Genomic DNA, 22,287 nt, shown 5'->3' with positions numbered 1-22,287 from the left:
CATCCCAAACCATCTCAATTGGGTTGAGGTTGGGTGATTGTGGAGGCCAGGTCATCTGATGCAGCACTCCATCACTCTCCTCCTTGGTCAAATAGCCCTTACACACCCTGGAGGAGTGTTGGGTCATTGTCCTGTTGAAAAAGAAATGATAGTTCCACTAAACGCAAACCAGATGGGATGGTGTATCGCTGCAGAATGCTGTGGTAGCCGTGCTGGTTAAGTGTGCCTTGAATTCTAAATAAATCACTGACAGTGTCACCTGCAAAGATCCTCCACACCCTCACACCTCCTCCTCCATACTTCACGGTGGGAACCATACATGCGGAGATCATCAGTTTACTTACTCTGTGTCTCACAAAGACACGGCGGTTGGAAACCAAAAATCTCAAAAGACTCATCAGAACAAAGGACAGATTTTGACCAGTATAATGTCCATTGCTCGTGTTTCTTGGCCCAAGCAAGTCTCTTCTTCTTCTTGGTGTACTTTAACTCTAAGGAAGTTATCCTCTGCAGCAAAGGTAACTATGGCAGTCCTCATAAGAGCTGTTCTTGCCATAATATGGACTTTTACCAAATAGGGCTATCTTCTGTATAACAACCCTACTGATTGGCTCAAACACATTGAGGAAAGAAAATCCAAACATTAACTTTTAACAAGGCACACCTGTTAATTTAAATGCATTCCAGGTGACTACCTCATGAAGCTGGTTGAGAGAATGCCAAGAGTGTGCTACTTTGAAGAATCTCAAATATAAATTGATTAGTTTAACAGTTTCTTGGTTACTACATGATTCCATATGTGTTATTTCATAGTTTTGATGTATTCACTATTATTCCACAATGTAGAAAAGTTGGGTAAAAATAAAGAAAAACCCTGGAATGAGTAGGTGAGTCCAAACTTTTGACTGGTACTGTATATTTTATTTTAAATGTTCCTTTATTATTTCCCCCTAACCCTACCACCCCTCCCCTAATTGGTGTAAACTAATGGACAACAATACTTAGGCTTCTACTTCCAGCTTATACTTAGCATTTATTTTAAATGTTTTTATTTAACCTTTATTTAACTAGGCAAGTCAGTTAAGAACAAATTCTTATTTTCAATGACGACCTAGGAACAGTGGGTAAACTGCCTTGTTCTGGGGTAGAACAACAGATTTTGACCTTGTCAGCTCGGGGATTCAAGTCCAACGCTCTAACCACTAGGCTACCTGCCGCCCATCACTAGGGTACCACTAGGCTACCTGACGCCCATCACTAGGGTACCACTAGGCTACCTGCCGCCCATCACTAGGGTACCACTAGGCTACCTGCCGCCCATCACTAGGGTACCACTAGGCTACCTGACGCCCATCACTAGGGTACCCCTAGGCTACCTGCCGCCCATCACTAGGGTACCACTAGGCTACCTGCCGCCCATCACTAGGGTACCCCTAGGCTACCTGCCGCCCATCACTAGGGTACCCCTAGGCTACCTGCCGCCCATCACTAGGGTACCCCTAGGCTACCTGCCGCCCATCACTAGGGTACCACTAGGCTACCTGCCGCCCATCACTAGGGTACCACTAGGCTACCTGCCGCCCATCACTAGGGTACCACTAGGCTACCTGCCGCCCATCACTAGGGTACCACTAGGCTACCTGCCGCCCATCACTAGGGTACCACTAGGCTACCTGCCGCCTGCCGTTTATCAAAGTTAGCTGGCTAACTCATTGATCCTGCTTTGTAGTACCCCTCTGGACTCAAGGAGAGGGATGAACTGGTCTAGGTATGAATCAATGAATGAACCCATCGGCTCCTCTCCCCTATTCTCAATGGCTTTATCTGTCTCATCAAATCAAATTCTAATTTTATTGGTCACATATTTAGCAGATGTTATTGTGGGTGTTTCGAAATGCTTACGTTTCTAGCTTCAACAGTATCTAATAGTATCTAATAATTCACAACAATACACACAAATCTAAAAGTAAAATAATGGAATTATGAAATACATAAATATTAGGACGGGCAATGTCGGAGTGGCATTGACTAAAATACAGTAGAATAGAATACAGTATATACATAGGAAATGAGTAAAGCAGTATGTAAACATTATTAAAGTGGCCAGTGATTCCATGTCTATATGGCAGCAGGGTTGAGTAACCGGGTGGTAGTCGGCTAATGATGGCTATTTAACAGTCTGATGGCCTTGAGATAGAAGCTGTTTTTCAATCTCTCGGTCCCATCTTTGATGCACCTGCACTGACCTCGCCTTCTGGATGATAGCGGGGTGAACAGGCTGCACCATCCTCTTTAGAGCCCGTTGAGGGAGTGGTTCTTTTCCTGGCGCCACTCCACCAGGGCCCTCACCTTTCTCCCTATAGGCTGTCTCGTCATTGTTGGTAATCAGCCCTACTACTGTTGTGTTGTCTGCAAAGTTGAGTTTGAGGCGGCCTGGCTACACAGTCATGGGTGAACAGGGAGTACAGGAGGGGGCTGAGCACGCACCCTTGTGGGGCCCCTGTGTTGAAGATTAGCGAAGTGGAGATGTTTCCTACCTTCACCACCTGGGGGCGGCCCGTCAGGAAGTCTAGGACCTAGTTGCACAGGGCGGGTTCAGACCCAGGGTTCGAGCTTAATGATGAGCTTGGAGGGTACAACGGTGTTGAAAGCTGAGCTATAGTCAATGAACAGCATTCTTACATAGGTATTCCTCTTGTCCAGATGGGATAGGGCAGTGTGCAGTGCGATGGCAATTGCATTGCCTGTAGATCTATTGGGGCAGTATGCAAATTGAAGTGGGTCTAAGGTGTCAGGTAAGGTAAAGGTGATATGATCCTTAACTATGATGACAGATGTGAGTGCTAGGGGGCGATAGTCAGTTTGGTTACATGGACTCCTTCTCTCTCATCAGCCCCTTTCCTTTCTTTCTTTTCAAACCAAGAACGGAGGAAATTACATCTTGTTCTTCTCATGTTCTTTACAAAATATTAGCGTAAGGGCTGAGGACATGGTGTCTCTCTCTAAGAGGCCTCTCCACTACCGCATGGCAAGCTGTACCGGAGTGCCAAGAGTGCCAAGTCTAGGACAAAAAGGCTTCTCAACAGTTTTTACCCCCAAGCCATAAGACTCCTGAACAGGTAATCAAATGGCTACCTGGACTATTTGCATTGTGTGCCCCCCCCCCAACCCCTCTTTTACGCTGCTGCTACTCTCTGTTTATCATATATGCATAGTCACTTTAACTACACATTCATGTACATACTAACTCAATTGGCCCGACCAACCAGTGGTCCCTCACATTGACTAACCAGGCTATCAGCATTGTGTCCCACCACCCACCAACCCCTCTTTTTACGCTACTGCTACTCTCTGTTCATCATATATGCATAGTCACTTTAACCATATCTACATGTACATACTACCTCAATAAGCCTGACTAACCGGTGTCTGTATATAGCCTTGCTACTCATTTTCAAATGTATTTTTACTGTTGTTTTATTTCTTTACTTACCTACACACACACACACACTTTTTTTTCTCGCACTATTGGTTAGAGCCTGTAAGTAAGCCTTTCACTGTAAGGTCTACACCTGTTGTATTCGGCGCACGTGACAAATAAACTTTGATTTGATTTGGAAGCAGTTAAACGGGACGTCTGAGGGAAAGTAGTTGAGCCAGCTGTCTTCCTACACCTTGCCTACAGTAAATGGGTGACAGAATAGATCTTTGAGATCAGTTATGTTTGAGTACCTCCGTATGTACTATGGACTACAAACACTGAGTGTACAAACATGCTCTTTCCATGACATAGACTGACCAGGTCCCTTGTTAAATCCTCTTCAGTCAGTGTAGATGAAGGGGAGGAGACGGGTTAAAGAAGGATTTTTAAGCCTTGAGACAATTGAGACATGGATTGTGTTTGCGTGCCATTCAGAGGGTGAATGGGCAAGACAAACTATTGAAGTGCCTCTGAACGGGGTATGGTAGTAGGTGCCAAGCACACCGGTTTGTGTCAAGAACTGCAACGTTGCTGGGTTTTTCACGCTCAACAGTTTCCAGTGTGTACCAAGACAGGTCCACCAACCAAAGAACATCCAGCCAACTTGACACAACTATAGGAAGCATTGGAGTCAACATGGGCCAGTATCCCTGTGGAATGCCTGACACCTTGTAGAGTCCATGCATGGACAAATTGAGGCTGTTTTGATGGCAAAAGGGGGTGCAACTCAATATTAGGAGTTCCTAATGTTTTGTACACTCAGTGTATATCAAGGTTTGGAGCAGTGAGGGGTGGAGGGGAGAAGAATGCCTCCACTCCATCCATCATTCAATTAATCACCACTATTTTAGTCGGTTTTATAGGCTTGGGCAGTATGCAGATTTTCATATCGTCATACTGTCCTGCTCTCATACCGGGTTTTACAGTATTAGTACACAAGGGGAGCTTAGTACACAAGGGGAGGCAAAAAAAGAGCAAAAAAGCCCATTGGACGTCTCTTGACAGAATGTTAACAAAATTAGCACAAGTAATAGTGAATTTCCTAAATATGCTAGTGAGCACAAATGAAAATAAACGAACTGCAAAGACAGGTCATCCAGATCATCAAGTTGTCCTTTTTTTAGGTAATTTTTTATTTATGTTATTATTTACAAGTGAATGTGAACGAGAGACATTGTGCAAATGAACAAAGTTTTGATGCTTGTCTGAAGGAAGAACAGTACTGGCTTTGGAGCAGCATGTGTCTGTGTGGAGTCCGGATTCGCTAAGGCAACAGGCTTGCTCTGCTCAGGAGAAGACAGGTGAGGAGCAGATGGGCCAATAACGGAGAGGAGAAGAAACTCAAAGAAATCAAACTCAATAACTCATCCAAAGGGCTCTGACCTCTCAAACATGGCCGAAAGCTAACAAAATATGATGTCCCGTCAGCTTATAAATTCAGCCGCTTAGTTAGATAACTAGCAAGTTAAACTTAGGGTCGCGTTAACGCAGAATATTTCGCTGCATTTTATAAATGCAGGTCTAAAATGCTTCTTATTGTAATTTCTGCTCGGCATCACAGAAACATTGTGCTTCATTTGCACTTCTCCACTCGGGTGAAAATTCACAAAAAGGTCATTTCTCCGCTACTTTTCGGTGTAGCCTACTTTTCTCCGATAAAAAGCTAGATCTGGACTCTGGATCACTACTCTGGACGGTTCTGACTTAGAATATGTTGACAACTACAAATACCTAGGTGTCTGGCTAGACTGTAAACTCTCCTTCGAGACTCATATTAAACATCTCCAATCCAAAGTAAAATCCACAATCGGCTTCCAATTTCGCAACAAAGCCTCCTTTACTCACGCCGCCAAACATACCCTCGTAAAACTGACTATCCTACCGATCCTCGACTTCGGCGATGTCATTTACAAAATAGCCTCCAACACTCTACTCAGCAAACTGGATGCAGTCTATCACAGTGCCATCCGTTTTATCACCAAAGCCCCATATACTACCCACCACTGTGACCTGTATGCTCTCGTTGGCTGGCCCTCGCTACATATTCGTTGCCAGACCCACTGGCTCCAGGTCATCTATAAGTCTATGCTAGGTAAAGCTCCGCCTTATCTCAGCTCACTGGTCACGATAACAACTCCCACCCGTAGCACGCGCTCCTGCAGGTATATCTCACTGGTCATCCCCAAAGCCAACACCTCCTTTGGCCGCCTTTCCTTCCAGTTCTCTGCTGCCAATGACTGGAACGAATTGCAAAAATCACTGAAGCTGGAGACTTATATTTCCCTCACTAACTTTAAACTTCTGTTGTCATCTGATTGAAATGAAGCAATTTTGTCCCGAATTTGTTTCACTAATGTATTTTCTGTGAAGGAAAACTATAGTTGCACATCCCTGATCACCCTGAAGAAAATAAACACCGTTGACTGAATTTAAAACGCGACCCCTGTCAATACACACCTGGACTCACCTGCTCCCACTTTCTCTCGTCGTGCTCTTTACCAACACGTGACTGGCTCCACTGCTCTGGGAACTACGGTAAACTTCACCATTTAAACTGATGTGACAGATGAAGTGAAGAACGCAATCTGCTCTATCTCGTATTGCACAAGTTGATTGCAGGTATTTACTATAAAAGTCGCTACAATATTACAATATATTGAAAAACTTTTATGAAATTGTTTAAAAAGGTACTGAAAAACCGTCCTGTGGCTATTTCCGAATAACCCAGTGTACGGTATATACCCCAAACCTAGTCGGATTTATCTGCAAATCAGTTACAAACACCAATCTCAAACCTCAAACAGTTTAAGGAATTATTTCAAGTGCTTTGTATAGTATGACAATCAGAATGGTGTGTCTCTCTCATGTGAGCCGATGGACAGATACAAAATATATCCCATCAATGCAGACAGAAAGAGACAGAGAGAGAGCGAGACCGGAGCGCCAAGTCTAGGTCCAAGAGGCTTTCTTAACAGCTTCTACCCCCAAGCCATAAGACTCCTGAACATCTAATCAAATGGCTACCCAGACTACTTGCATTTAGGAATTTTTCTTAAATCTTTGTTGGTTAAGGGCTTGTGAGTAAGCATTTCACTGTACCTGTTGTATTCGGCGCAAGTGAGAAATACAATTTGATTTTATTTGACGAGAAAGAGTGCGAGAGAGTGAGTCTCGCGCACGCGAGAAAGATAGAAGCATTCTGATCTGAAATACTCTGACACACTATGCATGCCGCGAGCTGCCATTAATTCTCCTACAAAGAGGGGGTAGAGGGAGGGTGGGGGAAAGGGAAAGAGAGAGAGAGGTAGGGACAGGGAGAGAGAGATATGGAGCGAGAGAGAGAGACGGCGGGAGGGAGAGAGAGATATGGAGCAAGAGAGAGACGGCGGGAGGGAGAGAGGGAAAGAGAGAGAGAGAGGTAGGGACAGGGAGAGAGAGATATGGAGCGAGAGAGAGAGACGGCGGGAGGGAGAGAGGAAAAGAGAGAGAGAGCGGTAGGGACAGGGAGAGAGAGATATGGAACGAGAGAGAGACGGCGGGAGGGAGAGAGGGAAAGAGAGAGAGAGGTAGGGACAGGGAGAGAGAGATATGGAGCGAGAGAGAGACAGCGGGGAGGGAGAGAGGGAAAGAGAGAGAGAGAGGTAGGGACAGGGAGAGAGAGATATGGAGCGAGAGAGAGACAGCGGGAGGGAGAGAGGGAAAGAGAGAGAGAGAGGTAGGGACAGGGAGAGAGAGATATGGAGCGAGAGAGAGAGACGGGGGAGGGAGAGAGGGAAGAGAGAGAGAGAGGTAGGGACAGGGAGAGAGAGATATGGAACGAGAGAGAGACGGCGGGAGGGAGAGAGGGAAAGAGAGAGAGAGAGGTAGGGACAGGGAGAGAGAGATATGGAGCGAGAGAGAGACAGCGGGAGGGAGAGAGGGAAAGAGAGAGAGAGAGGTAGGGACAGGGAGAGAGAGATATGGAGCGAGAGAGAGACGGAGGGAGGGAGAGAGAGAGGGAAAGGAGGAGAGAGGGTAATGGAGGGACAAGGGAGAGACGAGATATGGGGAGCGATGAGAGGAGAGACGGAGGGAGGGAGAGAGGGAAAGAGAGAGAGAGAGGTAGGGACAGGGAGAGAGAGATATGGAGCGAGAGAGAGAGAGGTAGGGACAGGGAGAGAGAGATATGGAGCGAGAGAGAGACAGCGGGAGGGAGAGGGAGAGAGAGAGATAGGAGCGAGAGAGAGAGAACGGAGGGGAGGGTTGGAAGAGAGAAAGAGGAGAGAGGAGGAGAGAGGAGAAAGAGAGATAGGTAGCGAGAGATACGGAGGGAGAGGAGAGCGGAGGAAGAGAGAGGAAAAGAGAGAGAGAGAGACGGCGGGAGGGAGAGAGGGAGAGAGAGAGAGACGGAGGGAGGGAGAGAGCCGCTTGCGGTTGATGCTTATCGCCACGCCAAACATGCAGCTCAGTGGTGAAGGATCCATTCAGTTCCCACACGGGGCCAAGAGTCTGCTTTATACATGCACCTTCAGGCTGGATGGGGTCAATATTAATGGAAGCAGCACTGAATGCCTCAAAACCATCTCTGAGGTGTTTTCACTTGAGGACGAAAGGAAGAGGATATTTAGCCCATTACAGTATGAGGTCTTTCCCAAGACGCCCTTGATGTTGTCATGAAAACAGATTTACCTGGTAGCAACAGAGACCGTTTGGTTGTAATGTGGTGTCTATGAAGTCTTCTCAACCACAAAACCAGTGAATTACATTACTATAACCAGAACATTACGTCTTTAAGACATATTATGTCACATTGTTGTTTCAATAGTTTGCAGTGAATTCAAATTCAATGTAATTCCAAACCTCATCAGGCATATTAGCATGCAGCACCCTGTTTGTCAAAATGTCAACATTTCCAACCTGTATTAGTGAAGGTGCAATACTCAAATCAACCCACAGCTCCGAGCACCACTAAAATGTGCTAAACAATAATAACGCTAATAAGCCTCAGCGGTAACCGTATTAATGCATTACCGAGAAATAACTACGTATAAGGACTTGGGAGTAGCAGATAAGATCCAGCCAGTTACAGCAGAACATGGCGTCGGTCCAGAATGTCACCAACAAAATACACAAGGGTTTCAGGGGTTTGTTGGTTAAGGAAGCACTGTTTGCCTTATCTCTGTCATTCAGGGGCCATAATTACTGCCACGCTAATTAAAACTTTAAAGAGTATCTGTTAAATAGCCTCATAAAGATGGAGAGGGGCACAGGCAGACAGAGAGAGAGAGTGAGTGTGAGTGAGAGAGTGAGTGAGTGAGGCAGGGGCCGCTGAGTTAAACATGTCAGTTCAGGTCCATTCTCCTCTGGTTTCTTCTCATGGATTTAGGAGCACATCACATAGGAGAAAGAGTACAGAGAGAGTGAGAGACAGAGAAAGGACATGAGAGAGAAAGAGGGGGAGAACGAGAGGGAGGCAGATAAATAAAGGTGAGAGGAGTTAGGCCTGAAGTCTGCTGTTTGCATGGTTACATCTGTTAAATGTTTGATGAGATAATGAACCTCAGTCTCAACACCTCTCTGGAACTGGGTAGGGCAGTACACAAAGACTCAACTCTGCATCCAGTACATGTTTAACCAGTGCTATGGGGCCATGGAGCTGCGAACCCAAAGCTTTTCAGAAAGGCAAAACCCAAAATAGACCAATAGAATTGCGCTATATTGGGAACACCACTGTTGTTGAGTGTGGGGGTACTGGTAATCCATGTCTGTTGTCTCCTGCCTAAAAGACTTTAGGTTCTATTGACAACGTTGGTCGCAGAGCGCCTGGATCATTTTGTTTGGGAGACCTTTGCGGCTCGTCTGGAATTTCAACCACTCACCGTCGTTGAGGTCCTGTAGCAGGTTCTCTCCTCCGGAGAAGTCCAGTCTGACTTTGATGTTAACAGTGAGGGTGACAGACTGGCCTGGCTTCAGAGGCAGCTGAGACACAACCTCCTCTAGGTCCCAGCTCAGGAACTCTCCAAACAACTTCTCTACAGGAAACAATACAACAAGACAATGAATGAAGTAGTGTACAGAGAAAACCTTCAGTTAAAGAGAGAGAGAGAGAGAGAGAGAGAGACAGAGAGACAGAGAGACAGAGAGAGAGAGAGAGAGAGAGAGAGAGAGAGAGAGAGAGAGAGAGAGAGAGACAGAGAGAGAGAGAGAGAGACAGAGAGAGAGACAGAGAGAGAGAGAGAGAGAGAGAGAGAGAGAGAGAGAGAGAGACAGAGAGACAGAGAGAGAGAGAGAGAGAGAGAGAGAGAGAGAGAGAGACAGAGAGAGAGAGAGAGAGAGAGAGACAGAGAGAGAGAGAGAGAGAGAGACAGAGAGAGAGAGAGACAGAGACAGAGACACAGAGACAGAGACAGAGACAGAGACAGAGAGAGACGTAATGAAGCATTATACTCTAAATCTCAGGACAACCTCGCGGAGGTAGTCAATACTGATTTAAAGACAGGCAACGACAGTATACAGCTACCCTTTTCAACACACGTCTAAACGGTCCCAACTTGGCTACAGAAACAAGGACTGTGTTGTTGAAAGCGTAAAAGGGGAGAGTAGTAGCGACTCTCTCCCAACACTAATTGGACCACAACAAACATGATGTTCAGTTGTACACCGAAGCAAAAATGAATCAGAAAACATAATGCTGAGTAGGAACTTTCAAGTCAGGTTGGAACTTGGCAGAGCATGACAGTGAAATGAGCAAAACACGACATCACATAGTCAAAAATGTTCTAAACCAGGAAATAAGCAGGACGCCATCTCTAGAGTTTGTACCAACAGGTAACTGAAATGCAATTTGTTCTGCATTTGTAAGCATTTAGCTATTGACACAGAATCATCTAGAGTTTATTGCTCTGTTGGCAACGTCAGCATCGAGACGAGAAGATAAATATTATTAGTTGCATATTATTGAGGGCATCCAATTCCGTGTGTGTGTGTCTGCCGACATCATCAAAGAGTAAACCTGTTCAACTGATGTTTTGAGGCTGACACTATTACACACCTGGGTGAAAGGTTAATGGCTGCCGGTTCAGCCAACTGTCATCACTCAACGATAGCATTGCATCACTCCGTGTGGGTGTTGTTGTGGAACTAAATAGACTGATTTATGTTAAACCCTACAGCCACCTGAGCCTGACGGGTGAGTCAGCTGTTGCCACTTGAACCAGACTGGATGGAGGGAAAAGAACAACAAATGAATGATACATCAACTGCATAGCCCATGTGGCTTTGTCTTAAACAGGTGTGCGAGACAGGTGCACTGCAGCTCCTGCTGGGTTCAAAGCAACAGGCTGGTAATAATGTGCTAACCAAAGCAGTCTTGCTTATCTCTCTCTCTCTATCTATATATATATATATCTCCTGTTCATCTCCCCGTCTCTCTCTTCCTAGTTCTCGCTCTCTCCCTGTTATTATCACTTTATTTACACACACCACACACACTATATACTGTACAGCACCAGTAAAAAGTTTGGACACACCTACTCATTCAAGGGTTTTTCTTTCTTTTTTCTACATTGTAGAATAATAGTGAATACATCAAAACTATGAAATAACACATATGGAATAATGAGGTAACCAAAAAGTGTTAAACAAATTAAAATACATTTTATATTTGAGATTCTTCAAAGTAGCCACCCTTTGCCTTGATTACAGCTTTGTACACTCTTGGCATTCTCTCAACCAGCTTCACCTGGAATGCTTTTCCAACAGTCTTGAAGGAGTTCTCACATATGCTGAGCACTTGTTGGCTGCTTTTCCTTCACTCTGAGGTCCAACTCAAACCATCTCAATTGGGTTGAGGTCAGGTTATTCTGGAGGCCAGGACAACTGATGCAGCACTCCATCACTCTCCTCCTTGGTCAAATAGCCCTTACACACCCTGGAGGTGTGTTGGGTCATTGTCCTGTTGAAAAACAAATGATAGTCCCACTAAGCGCAAACCAGATGGGATGGCGTATTGCTGCAGAATGTTGTGGTAGCCATGCTGGTTAAGTTTGCCTTGAATTCTAAATAAATCACTGACAGTGTCACCAGCAAAGCACCCCACACCTCCTCCTCCATGCTTCACGGTGGAAACCACACATGCAGAGATCATCCGTTTACCTACTCTGCGTCTCACAAAGACACGGCGGTTGGAACCAAAAATCTCAAATTTGGACTCATCATTCTAAAGGACAGATTTCCACCGGTCTAATGTCCATTGCTCGTGTTGCTAGGCCCAAGCAAGTCTCTTCTTATTGGTGTCCTTTAGTAGAGGTTTCTTTGCAGCAATTCAACCATGAAGGCCTGATTCACACAGTCTCCTCTGAACAGTTGATGCTGAGATGTGTCTGTTACTTGAACTGTGAAGCATTTATTTGGGCTGCAATTTCTGAGGCTGGTAACTCTAATGAACTTATCCTCTGCAGCAGAGGTAACTTTGGGTCTTCCTTTCCTATGGCGGTCCTCATGAGAACCAGTTTCATCAAAGCGCTTGATGGTTTTTGCGACTGCACTTGAAGAAACTTTCGAAGTTCTTGAAATTTTCTGGATTGACTGACCTTCCGCCGTACCTTGATTGTATTACTGCTGATGATATCTGGAAATGTGCATGTACACCCTGGCCCACCTACTGTTGCTAGCCCCAATTCTAACTTGTGCACTGATATCTGCTTCCCTGATTTCTGCTCTCGTAAAAACCTGGGTTTTCTGCACGTTAACACTAGAAGCTTATTACCTAAAATGGATCAATTGAAAGTGTGGGTTCACAGCACCAATCCAGATGTGTTGGTCATTACTGAGACGTGGTTAAGGAAGAGTGTTTTGAATACTGATGTTAACTTTTCGGGTTATAACCTTTTTTGGTAAGACAGATCTTCCAAAGCTGGGGGAGTGGCAATCTTTACCAAGGATCACCTTCAGTGCTCGGTTGTCTCCACAAAGTCTGTCCCTAAACAATTTGATTTGCTGGTTTTAAGCATTAAACTTTCAAATAGCCCTTTGTTGACTGTTGCTGGGTGCTATCGTCCTCCATCAGCACCGGCCTGTACCCGCCCTGCCCTAAGCTCTCTCCTGGCCCCTTACACTGTCTGAATAAAGGTAAAAAAAAACATTTTTTTTAAATAAACACCTGACCAAGTCCTAAAGCAATTGGAATCCCTCGGCACTCGGCATAGGCTTGGCGATGATACTCAGGCTGGCTGGCTCTCGTTCAGGCAAATGAGAAATACGTACACTCAGGTTATCCAGAAGGCCAACGTGAGTTTCTTTAAGGAGCAGTTCTCTCTCTGTGGGTCTAACCCCAAGAAGTTCTGGAAAACAGTTAAATGCCTTGGAGAATAAACCCTCCTCCTCACAGCTGCCCATGTCCCTTAATGTTGATGATGTGGTTGTTACTGACAAGAAGCACATGGCTGAGCTCTTTAATCACCACTTCATTAAGTCAGAATTCCTATTTGACTCAGCCATGCCTCATAGCCCGTCCAACATTTCCTCATCTCCCACCCCTTCTAATGCGACTAGCCCCGATCCTCCTTCCTCTTTTCCCCTGCCCCGCTACAAAGTTTCTCCCTGCAGGCTGTCACTGAGTCCGAGGTTTAAGGAGCTCCTTAAACTTCACCTCAAAAAGGGTCAAATGGTTTAGACCCATTTTTCTTTAAGGTTGCTGCCCCTATCATTGCCAAGCCAGTCTCTCCTGTCTGGGGAGGAACCCATTGCTTGGAAGGCAGCCACAGTGTGTCCTTTATTTAAAGGGGAGATCAAGCTGATACGAACTATTAAAGGCATATTTCTATTTTGCCCTGTTTATCAAAAGTGTTGGAAAAACGTGTTAATAATCAACTGACTGGCTTTCTTGATGTCTATAGTATTCTCTCCGGTATGCAATCTGGTTTCTGCTCAGGTTATGGAACCTTAAATGTCCTCAATGATGTCACAATTGCCATTCATTCTAAGCAATGTTGTGCTGCTATTTTTATTGACTTGGCCAGAGATTTTGATACAGTAGACCATTCCATTCTTGTGGGCCGGCTAAGGAGGATTGGTGTCTCTGAGGGGTCTTCGGCCTGGTTTGCTAACTACCTCTCTCAAAGAGTGCAGTGTATAAAGTCAGAACATCTGCTGTCTCAGCCACTGCCTGTCACCAAGGGAGAACCCCAAGGCTTAATCCTAGGCCCCACGCTCTTAATTTACATCAACAACATAGCTCAGGCAGTAGGAAAATCGCTCATCCATTTATATGTAGATGATACAGTATTATACTCAGCTGGCCCCTCCCCGGATTGTGTGTTAAACGCTCTACAACAAAGCTTTCTTAGTGTCCAACAAGCTTTCTCTGCCTTTAACCTTGTTCTGAACACATTCAAAACAAAGGTCATGTGGTTTGATAAGAAGAATGCTCCTCTCCCCAGATGTGATTACTACCTCCTGAGGGTTTAGAGCTTGAGGTAGTCACCTCATACAAGCACTTGGGAGTATGGCTAGACGGTACATTGTCCTTCTCTCAGCCCATATCAAAGCTGCAGGCTTAAGTTAAATCTAGACTTGGTTTCCTCTATCGTGGTCGGTCCTCTTTCACCCCAGCACCCTGATTCAGATGGCCATTACTACCCATGCTAGATTACGGAGACAAAATGTATAGATTGTCAGTTAAGGGTGCTCTCGAGCGGCTAGATAATCTTTACCATTCAGCCATCAAATTTACCACCATGGGACCACGCAGCCATCATAGTGCTTATAGAACACATCACTGCACTCTATACTACTCTGTAAACTGGTCATCTCTGTATACCCGTCGCAAGACCCACTGGTTGATGCTTATTTATAAAACCCTCCTAGGCCTCACTCCCCCCTATCTGAGATAGCTACTGCAGCCCTCATCCTCCACATACAACACCCGTTCTGCCTTATAGAACACATCACATTCTGTTAAATGTCCCCAAAGCACACACATCCCTGGGTCGCTCATCTTTTCAGTTCGCTGCAGCTAGCGACTGGAACGAGCTGCAACAAACACTCAAACTGGACAGTTGTATCTCAATCTCTTCATTCAAAGACTCAATCATAGACACTCTTACTGACAGTTGAAGCTGCTTTGTGTGATGTATTGCTGTCTCTACCTTCTTGCCCTTTGCACTGTTGTCTGTGCCCAATAATGTTCGTACCATGTTTTGTGCTGCTGCCATGTTGTGTTGCAACCATGTTGTTGTCATGTTGTGTTGCTACCATGCTGTGTTGTCTTGCTGCCATGCTATGTTGTCGTCTTAGGTCTCTCTTTATGCAGTGTTGTGTGTTATGTCCTATATATACAGTTGAAGTCGGAAGTTTACATACACTTAGGTTGGAGTCATTAAAACTTGTTTTTCAAACACTCCACAAATTTCTTGTTAAATTTTTTTTAATTTTGGCAAGTTGGTTAGGACATCTACTTTGTGCATGACACAAGTCATGTTGCCAACAATTGTTTACAGACAGATTATTTCACTTACATTTACATTACATTTAAGTCATTTAGCAGACGCTCTTATCCAGAGCGACTTACACTTAGAATTCACTGTATCACAATTCCAGTGGGTCAGAAGTTTACATACACTAAGTTGACTGTGCCTTTAAACAGCTTGGAAAATTCCAGAAAATGATGTCATGGCTTTAGAAGCTTCTGATAGGCTAATTGACAACATTTGAGCCAATCGTTGGTGTACCTGTGGATGTATTTCAAGGCCTACCTTCAAACTCAGTGCCTCTTTGCTTGACATCATGGGAAAATCAAAAGAAATCAGCCAGGAGCTCAGAAAAAAAAGTATGTTTCATCCTTGGGAGCATATCCCAAACGCCTGAAGGTACCACGTTCATCTGTACAATCAATAGTATGCAAGTATAAACACCATGGGACCACGCAGCCATCATACTGCTCGGGAAGGAGACACATTCTGTCTCCTAGAGATGAATGTACTTTGGTGCGAAAAGTGCAAATCAATCCCAGAACAACAGCAAAGGACCTTGTGAAGATGCTGGAGGAAACAGGTACAAAAGTATCTATATCCACAGTAAAATGAGTCCTATATCGACATAACCTGAAAGGCCACTCAGCAAGGAAGAAGCCACTGCTCCAAAACCGCCATAAAAAAAAGCCAGACTAAGGTTTGCAACTGCACATGGGGACAAAGATCGTACTTTTTGGAGAAATGTCCTCTGGTCTGATGAAACAAAAATAGAACTGTTTGGCCATAATGACCATCGTTATGTTTGGAGGAAGAAGGGGGAGGCTTGCAAGCCGAATAACACCATCCCAACCGTGAAGCACGTGGGTGGCAGCATCATGTTGTGGTGGTGCTTTGCTGCAGGAAGGACTGGTGCACTTCACAAAATAGATGGTATCATGAGGCAGGAAAATTTGGTGGATATATTGAAGCAACATCTCAAGACATCAGTCAGGAAGTTAAAGCTTAGTTGCAAATGGGTCTTCCAAATGGACAATGACCCCAAGCATACTTCCAATGTTGTGGCACAATGGCTTAAGGACAACAAAGCCAAGGGTATTGGAGTGGCCATCACAAAGACCTGACCTCAATCCTAGAGAAAATTTGTGGGCAGAACAAGTTGTTTAAAGGCACAGTCAACTTAGTGTATGTAAACTTCTGACCCACTGGAATTGTGATACAGTGATTTATAAGTGAAATAATATGTCTGTAAACAATTGTTGGAAAAATTACTTGTGTCATGCTCAAAGTAGATGTCCTAACCGACTTGCCAAAACTACAGTTCGTTAACAAGAAATTTGTGAAGTGGTTGAAAAACGAGTATTGATGACTCCAACCTAAGTGTATGTAAACTTCCAACTTCAACTGTATATACAAAAGTATGTGGATTTGTGGAAATTAGTGGATTTGGCCATTTCAGCAAGACCGGTTGCTGACAGGTGTATAAAATAGATCACACAGCCATGCAATCTCCAAAGACAAACAGTGGCAGTAGAATGGCCTTACTGAGGAGCTCAGTGACTTTCAACGTGGCACCATCATAGGATGCCACCTTTCCAACAAGTCAGTTCGTAAATTTCTGCCCTGCTAGAGCCTCCCAGGTCAACTGTAAGTGCTGCTATTGTGAAGTGGAAAACATCTAGGAGGAACAGCTGCTCAGCCGCGAAGTGGTAGGCCACACAAGCTAATAGAACATGACCGGCAAGTGCTGAAGTGCGTAGAGTGGATAAATCGTCTGTTCTCGGTTGCAACACTCACTACCGAGTTCCAAACTGCCTCTGGAAGCAATGTCAGCACAATCACTGTTCGTTGGATCCTACATGAAATGGGTTTCCATGGCCGAGCAGCAGCCATTGGACTCTGGAGCAGTGGAAACGCGTTCTCTGGAGTAATGAATCACGCTTCACCATCTGGCAGTCCGACGGATCAATCTGGGTTTGGTGGATGCCAGGAGAACGCTACCTGACCCAATGCATAGTGCCAATTGTAAAGTTTGGTGGAGGAGGAATAATGGTCTAGGGCTGTTTTTCATTGTTCCAGTGAGGGGAAATCTTAACGTTACAGCATACAATGACATTCTAGACGGTTCTGTACTTCCAACTGGAATTATGTCCCCGCTGCAATGTTCCAACATCTAATGGAAATCCTTCCCAGAAGAGTGGAGGCTGTTATAGCAGCAAAGGGGGCACCAACACCAAATCACAATGCACTTCAGTGACACTCTGTTGGACACGTAGGAAACTTCTGATCCCCAAAAAGATGACAAGGTAGGGGGGCCATGAAATACAGATTGTGTTAATGAATTAAGAAAGTGAAAGAGAGAGAGAAGGGGGGGAGCAAGAGGCACCAACTGCGGCAGATGGATAGAGAGGAGAGATTAACAGAGAGAAGGGGAATGAAAGATGGCTAAAGAGACAGGCACGGAGAGAGAGAAAGATATTCATTTCTCCATGTTGACACCACACTGCCTTATTCAACAGGTAGCCCAGCCAGCGAGCATTGAAACTTGTGTTAGCCCTGGTATTATCAGCAGTACAAAAAAAGCATGTATCTCAAATAACGACAGACACAATCACGCTATTCATGGACGGCTGGGAGACCTCCCTCTCTTCAAGTAATAAACAGAGCTCGGTCTACCCCAGAAAGAACAAACCCATGTAAACTGTAGACCACAGCAGAGCCTCTTCAGAAAGACATGAAACAAGCATTTAAATAGCTAGCTTCCCAAACGCTTTTAGTCTGACTCGCACGCTCTTTTCTATCCCTTTTTCTATGGCTGTCTGAGACATCTGAGATGGAAACACCATGTTTCTATCAAGCTAACACAGAAAGAGCATGCAGAGTTAGGCCTAACATCCACTTGAATGAGCGCTTCTAAGAGTGAAACAATATCGAACTGTATAGAACCACAAACTTAGCAGTGGTGAAAAGATTTGCCAAAAGTTCTTGGGGTCTTACTACAGAAGAGCAGAGCTAGTGAACCCTCAACACCCTGTTGGTGAGGAACAGAAAAAAACATTGGTTTCATCCATGATGAATCGATTAGTGAAGGGTTGTCATACTGACAGCCCTTCTTCCATCACTGTGACTGTAGCTGTGAGCTGCCACAGGTCGAACACACACTGTCACTCCAGCTGCTCCATGTCCTACACACAGCTGCCTCAGGGCTTACACTGTCTGTTTGTAAGACATGGTGCGGCAGAGGAGATCCATAGAAACAGTGACATTCACTTATAATTAATACACACTCCATTAGGCTATATATAGCCTGCCAGTATACCACTAAAATCGGTTTAGTCCAAGAAAGCAGACTGAACCCTGTTCACACTGTCTCTACTTCCCTCTGTGGACTGAATGTGGTACTGCAACTCCTCCATAAGTTCCTACCTGAACCACTTTTCTCTCTCCTATTAGTTGGCTGCTGAAGCCATACTATACACAGGCAGAAAGAACGTTGTTTGCTTTTCCACTGATGCTTCATCCCTATTGTGAAGAACTGATTCATTTCATTGTGAATACTGAGAATGGAGTCAGGGAGGGAGGCACACTGGGAGCTAAGGCAAACACAGACGCCCCTAGACAGGAGCAGAGGTCAGAGTTGCCAGGACAACTAGCAGTATATGATGAGGTAGGTCCACTAGAGCGGCCGAGTCAGGAGAGGAAAACACCAGGACTGTATGTCTGTTCTCCCCTTTAACACAGAAAACCGATGGGAGCAGAAAACGAACGCGCACTCACATGCACACACTCTGCTTGTGCCAGTCTCATCTGGCATGTCTATGGAACAAAAACACCTCAGCATCATCCATCTACCTGGAGACAGAGGATCTGTCTGGGGCAGCAAACCTAACAGAGACAGCTATCTAGATACACGCACACGCACACACACACACACACACACACACACACACACACACACACAGATCTTGGGAGAAAACACTGCTGACGAAACAAAATATTTTTCTATTTTTCTCAGTGTGTCAGTCCGTTGGGTAGTTTGGTCCATGAGAAGGAGAGAGAAGTGCTGTGACTGGGATAGCAGAGAAGACATCAATAGAGGAAACACACCAGGTAGCAACACAGTGAGTCTGACTGGTAGCAGTGACAGGGAGGACAGGGAGAGGTAGCATGAGGACACCATAGTCACAATGTATTTCACACTTCATCTGAAGCAAGTACGCCTAATAAAAATGTAACTAGGTCTACAACCTCTACACGGCTGAGTTGGTGAGATGTGTCCTGTCAAACCCCCATCAGGTATAACAGGCCTACTTCAACAAGTGATCCATCTGAGAATAAAACCTAGTACTGTTACTGGCTACGTGAATCAGTCTGAACAAGAGTCAATCCCTCTTTTAGTAGGACCTTGATAATAACGGTCACGCCAGGATAGTGGGTTTGATTCCCGGGACCACCCATACTAAATATGTCTGCACGCATGGCTGTAAGTCACTTTGGATAAAAGCGTCTGCTAAATGGCATATATTAATACTATGATTATAATTATTAAAATAAACAGAAAATGAATACGGTTTGCACCAAAAGTGCTTTAGTTTAGACGGCAACACTCAAACCAAAACTTCAAGCCCATAGAGACATGATTAAATCTTTGATTTATCTAGATGTTTAAACCACTCTTCTTGTGCCGTAATAAATACTATACAGTTGTTCCAACAGCAATTGGGACACAATGGCTGCCAACAAGTGAGAATTGAGTGGGCTCTCACTAAAAGGCTTTTGTAGTATGAGCCATGGCACTGCTGTGCAATTAACAGGCTTGATTACATCATGCAGAGCTCCATGTGGTGGGCTCCCATCGAGGCTACACCGTGGGATTTTGGCTGAGCTGCCGTGGGTAGCAGCCTGTGTGTGTGTGTGTGTGTGTCAAACAAAATCAAAAGTTTATTGGTCAAGTACACAGATTTGCAGATGCTATCGCAGGTGCAGTGAAATGCTTATGTGTGCAACAGTACATAAACATTATGAAAATAACCAGTGTTCAATGACTATGTACACACAGTAGGGCAGTAGTCTGAGCACAGGCCAATGTGGGGCCCCCATGTTGAGCATCAGCGTGGTGGAGGTGTTATTGCCTTCCTTCACCAATTGTAAGCAAGGTTAGAAATGTTTATGTTTTAGTCAAACATATCTGTTTGGGCTTCTTACAGTCAATTTGCAGTCGACAAATTATTTTGAATTATGTGCCAGCCCCCCGACCATCTGCTCCAGTAAAAAATTGGCCAGCGGTTAAATCTAACTGATGACCCCTGGTCTAGGGTGTCAGGTGGAGTGATATGGTCCTTAACTAGTCTCTCAAAGCACTTCATGATGACAGAAGTGAGTGCTACGGAGCGATAGTAATTTAGTTGCCTTCGCTTTCTTGGGTACAGGAACAACGGTGGACATCTTGAAGCAAGTGGGGACAACAGAATGGGATAGGGAGAGATTGACTATGTCCGTAAACAAACCAGCCAGCTGGTCTGCGCATGCTCTGAGGACGTGGCTAGGGATGCCGTCTGGGCCGGTACACATGCACGCACACAACATTGTTACTACTAATAGTGCTCAACAAAACCACTGCAACCTGAACAGGTGAAAACACCAGGAGAAAGGGCATTGATCACCTCCAACCAACCAGCCTCTAGCAACACAGCTAACACAAATTAGACAGATAAAGGTTAGTTCTCTGCGGTCACAACCAGCCTGATGTGTCATTAAACACCTCCAAAAGGTCTCCTAAATCTACCTCAGACCTCAGCTTAATTGGTTTTGGTGCTTTCCTCTATATAATGAGCCAGACTGTGTAGAACAAACACAGGATCAGAGGGGACCCCAGGAAGTAGCCTGATCCTCTCTGTGTCGCTGCCTGGCGGGACAGTCATTAGTAATTCCTTTATAAAATATGTGTATATATATGTGTCTCTGACGCAGCCAGAGAATGGGTAAGTGGAAGGGAGGAGCATTAAATGTTCTTATATGGCTTGTTCGTATGTGAACAAAGCGTATTTCTCCTCTGTGATCTATACTATTAGCAACGGTCATCGAAATTGTCAAAAACAATTATTAAAAATGCAACAGTTGGACAATGGATGAAGATATTCTAAACTTTTAGAATATTTCTAACCCATCAGACATTGACTTAATTACAGCACATAACAGTTCAGGGATTTTGGTGGGAATTCAGCTACCCAATGTATTGTCAAATTCCACCTTTTTTCCCCTAGAATGCACTCATACACTACATACTCGTCGAACATCTCATTGCTAAATCATGGCAATTAAAATGGAATTGGTCCCCCCTTTGCTGCTTTAACAGCCTCCTCTCTCCTGGGAAGGCTTTCCACTAGATGTTGGAACATCGCTGCAAGGACTTGCTTCCATTCAGCCACAAGAGCATTAGAGGAGGTAAGGCACTGATGTTTTACGCAATTAGGCCTGGCTCGCAGTCGGCGTTCCAATTCATCCTACAGGTGTTCGATGGGGTTGAGGTCAGGGCTCTGTGCAGGCCAGTCAAGATATTCCACATCAATCTTGACAAACCATTTCTGTATGGACCTCGCTTTGTACACTGGAGCATTGTCATGCTGAAACAGGAAAGGGCCTTCCCCAAACTGTTGCCACACTGTTGGAAGCACAGAATCATCTAGAATGTTATTGTATGCTGTAGTATTACGATTTTCCTTCACTGAAACTAAGGGGCCTAGCCTGAACCATGAAAAACAGCCACAGACCATTATTCATCCTCCACCAAACTTTACAGTTTGCACTATGCATTCAGTCAGGTAGCGTTCTCCTGGCATCTATCAAACCCAGATTCATTTGTCGGATTGCCAGATGGTGACGCGTGGTTCATCACTCCAGAGACATACATTTGACCAACTGACTTGTTGGAAAGGTGCCACATTGAAAGTCACTGAGCTCTTCATTATGGGCCATTCTACTGCCAATGTTTGTCTATGGAGATTGCATGACGGTGTGCTCTACTTTAGATACCTGTCAACAACGGGTGTAGCTGAAATAGCCAAACCCACTAATTCGAAGGGGTGACCACATACTTTTATAGTGTATAAACAGTTTCTTTTTATATCCGGTATTTAAATACTGAAAATGATATGTGCCTCATTTGTAAAAATACAATGGCTGTATTTGCATATGAAGACATTAACATAAAGGAGAGGAACAAGGTTGAAACCACCAAACACTCTCTGTCTACCCTACCTGGGCCGTTTAGACTGCCTCATCATTTACTGCTGTTGTTCTGTTGCATAATTCAACTAGTGTGTCAATAGCAGGATACGCTGGGAATAAAAATCAACAGGA

General features: G+C 44.8%; 1 protein-coding gene across 1 annotated transcript in view; it reads right to left on the bottom strand.

Moving 5' to 3' along the window:
- The window catches only part of LOC115175462 (trafficking protein particle complex subunit 9-like), a 126,094-nt gene that overhangs the window by 9,100 nt on the left and 94,707 nt on the right, over positions 1–22,287 (bottom strand). Inside the window, exon 7 of the mRNA XM_029734697.1 lies at positions 9,340–9,492. Within this exon, the coding sequence (XP_029590557.1) occupies positions 9,340–9,492 (153 nt within the window). The remainder of the gene's footprint in view (positions 1–9,339; positions 9,493–22,287) is intronic.

Source organism: Salmo trutta, chromosome 36 (assembly GCF_901001165.1).
Source record: "Salmo trutta chromosome 36, fSalTru1.1, whole genome shotgun sequence".
NCBI classification, from domain to species: domain Eukaryota; kingdom Metazoa; phylum Chordata; class Actinopteri; order Salmoniformes; family Salmonidae; genus Salmo; species Salmo trutta.
The sequence above is the reverse complement of the archived record's forward strand: the minus strand, read 5'-3'. Positions and strand labels throughout refer to the sequence as shown.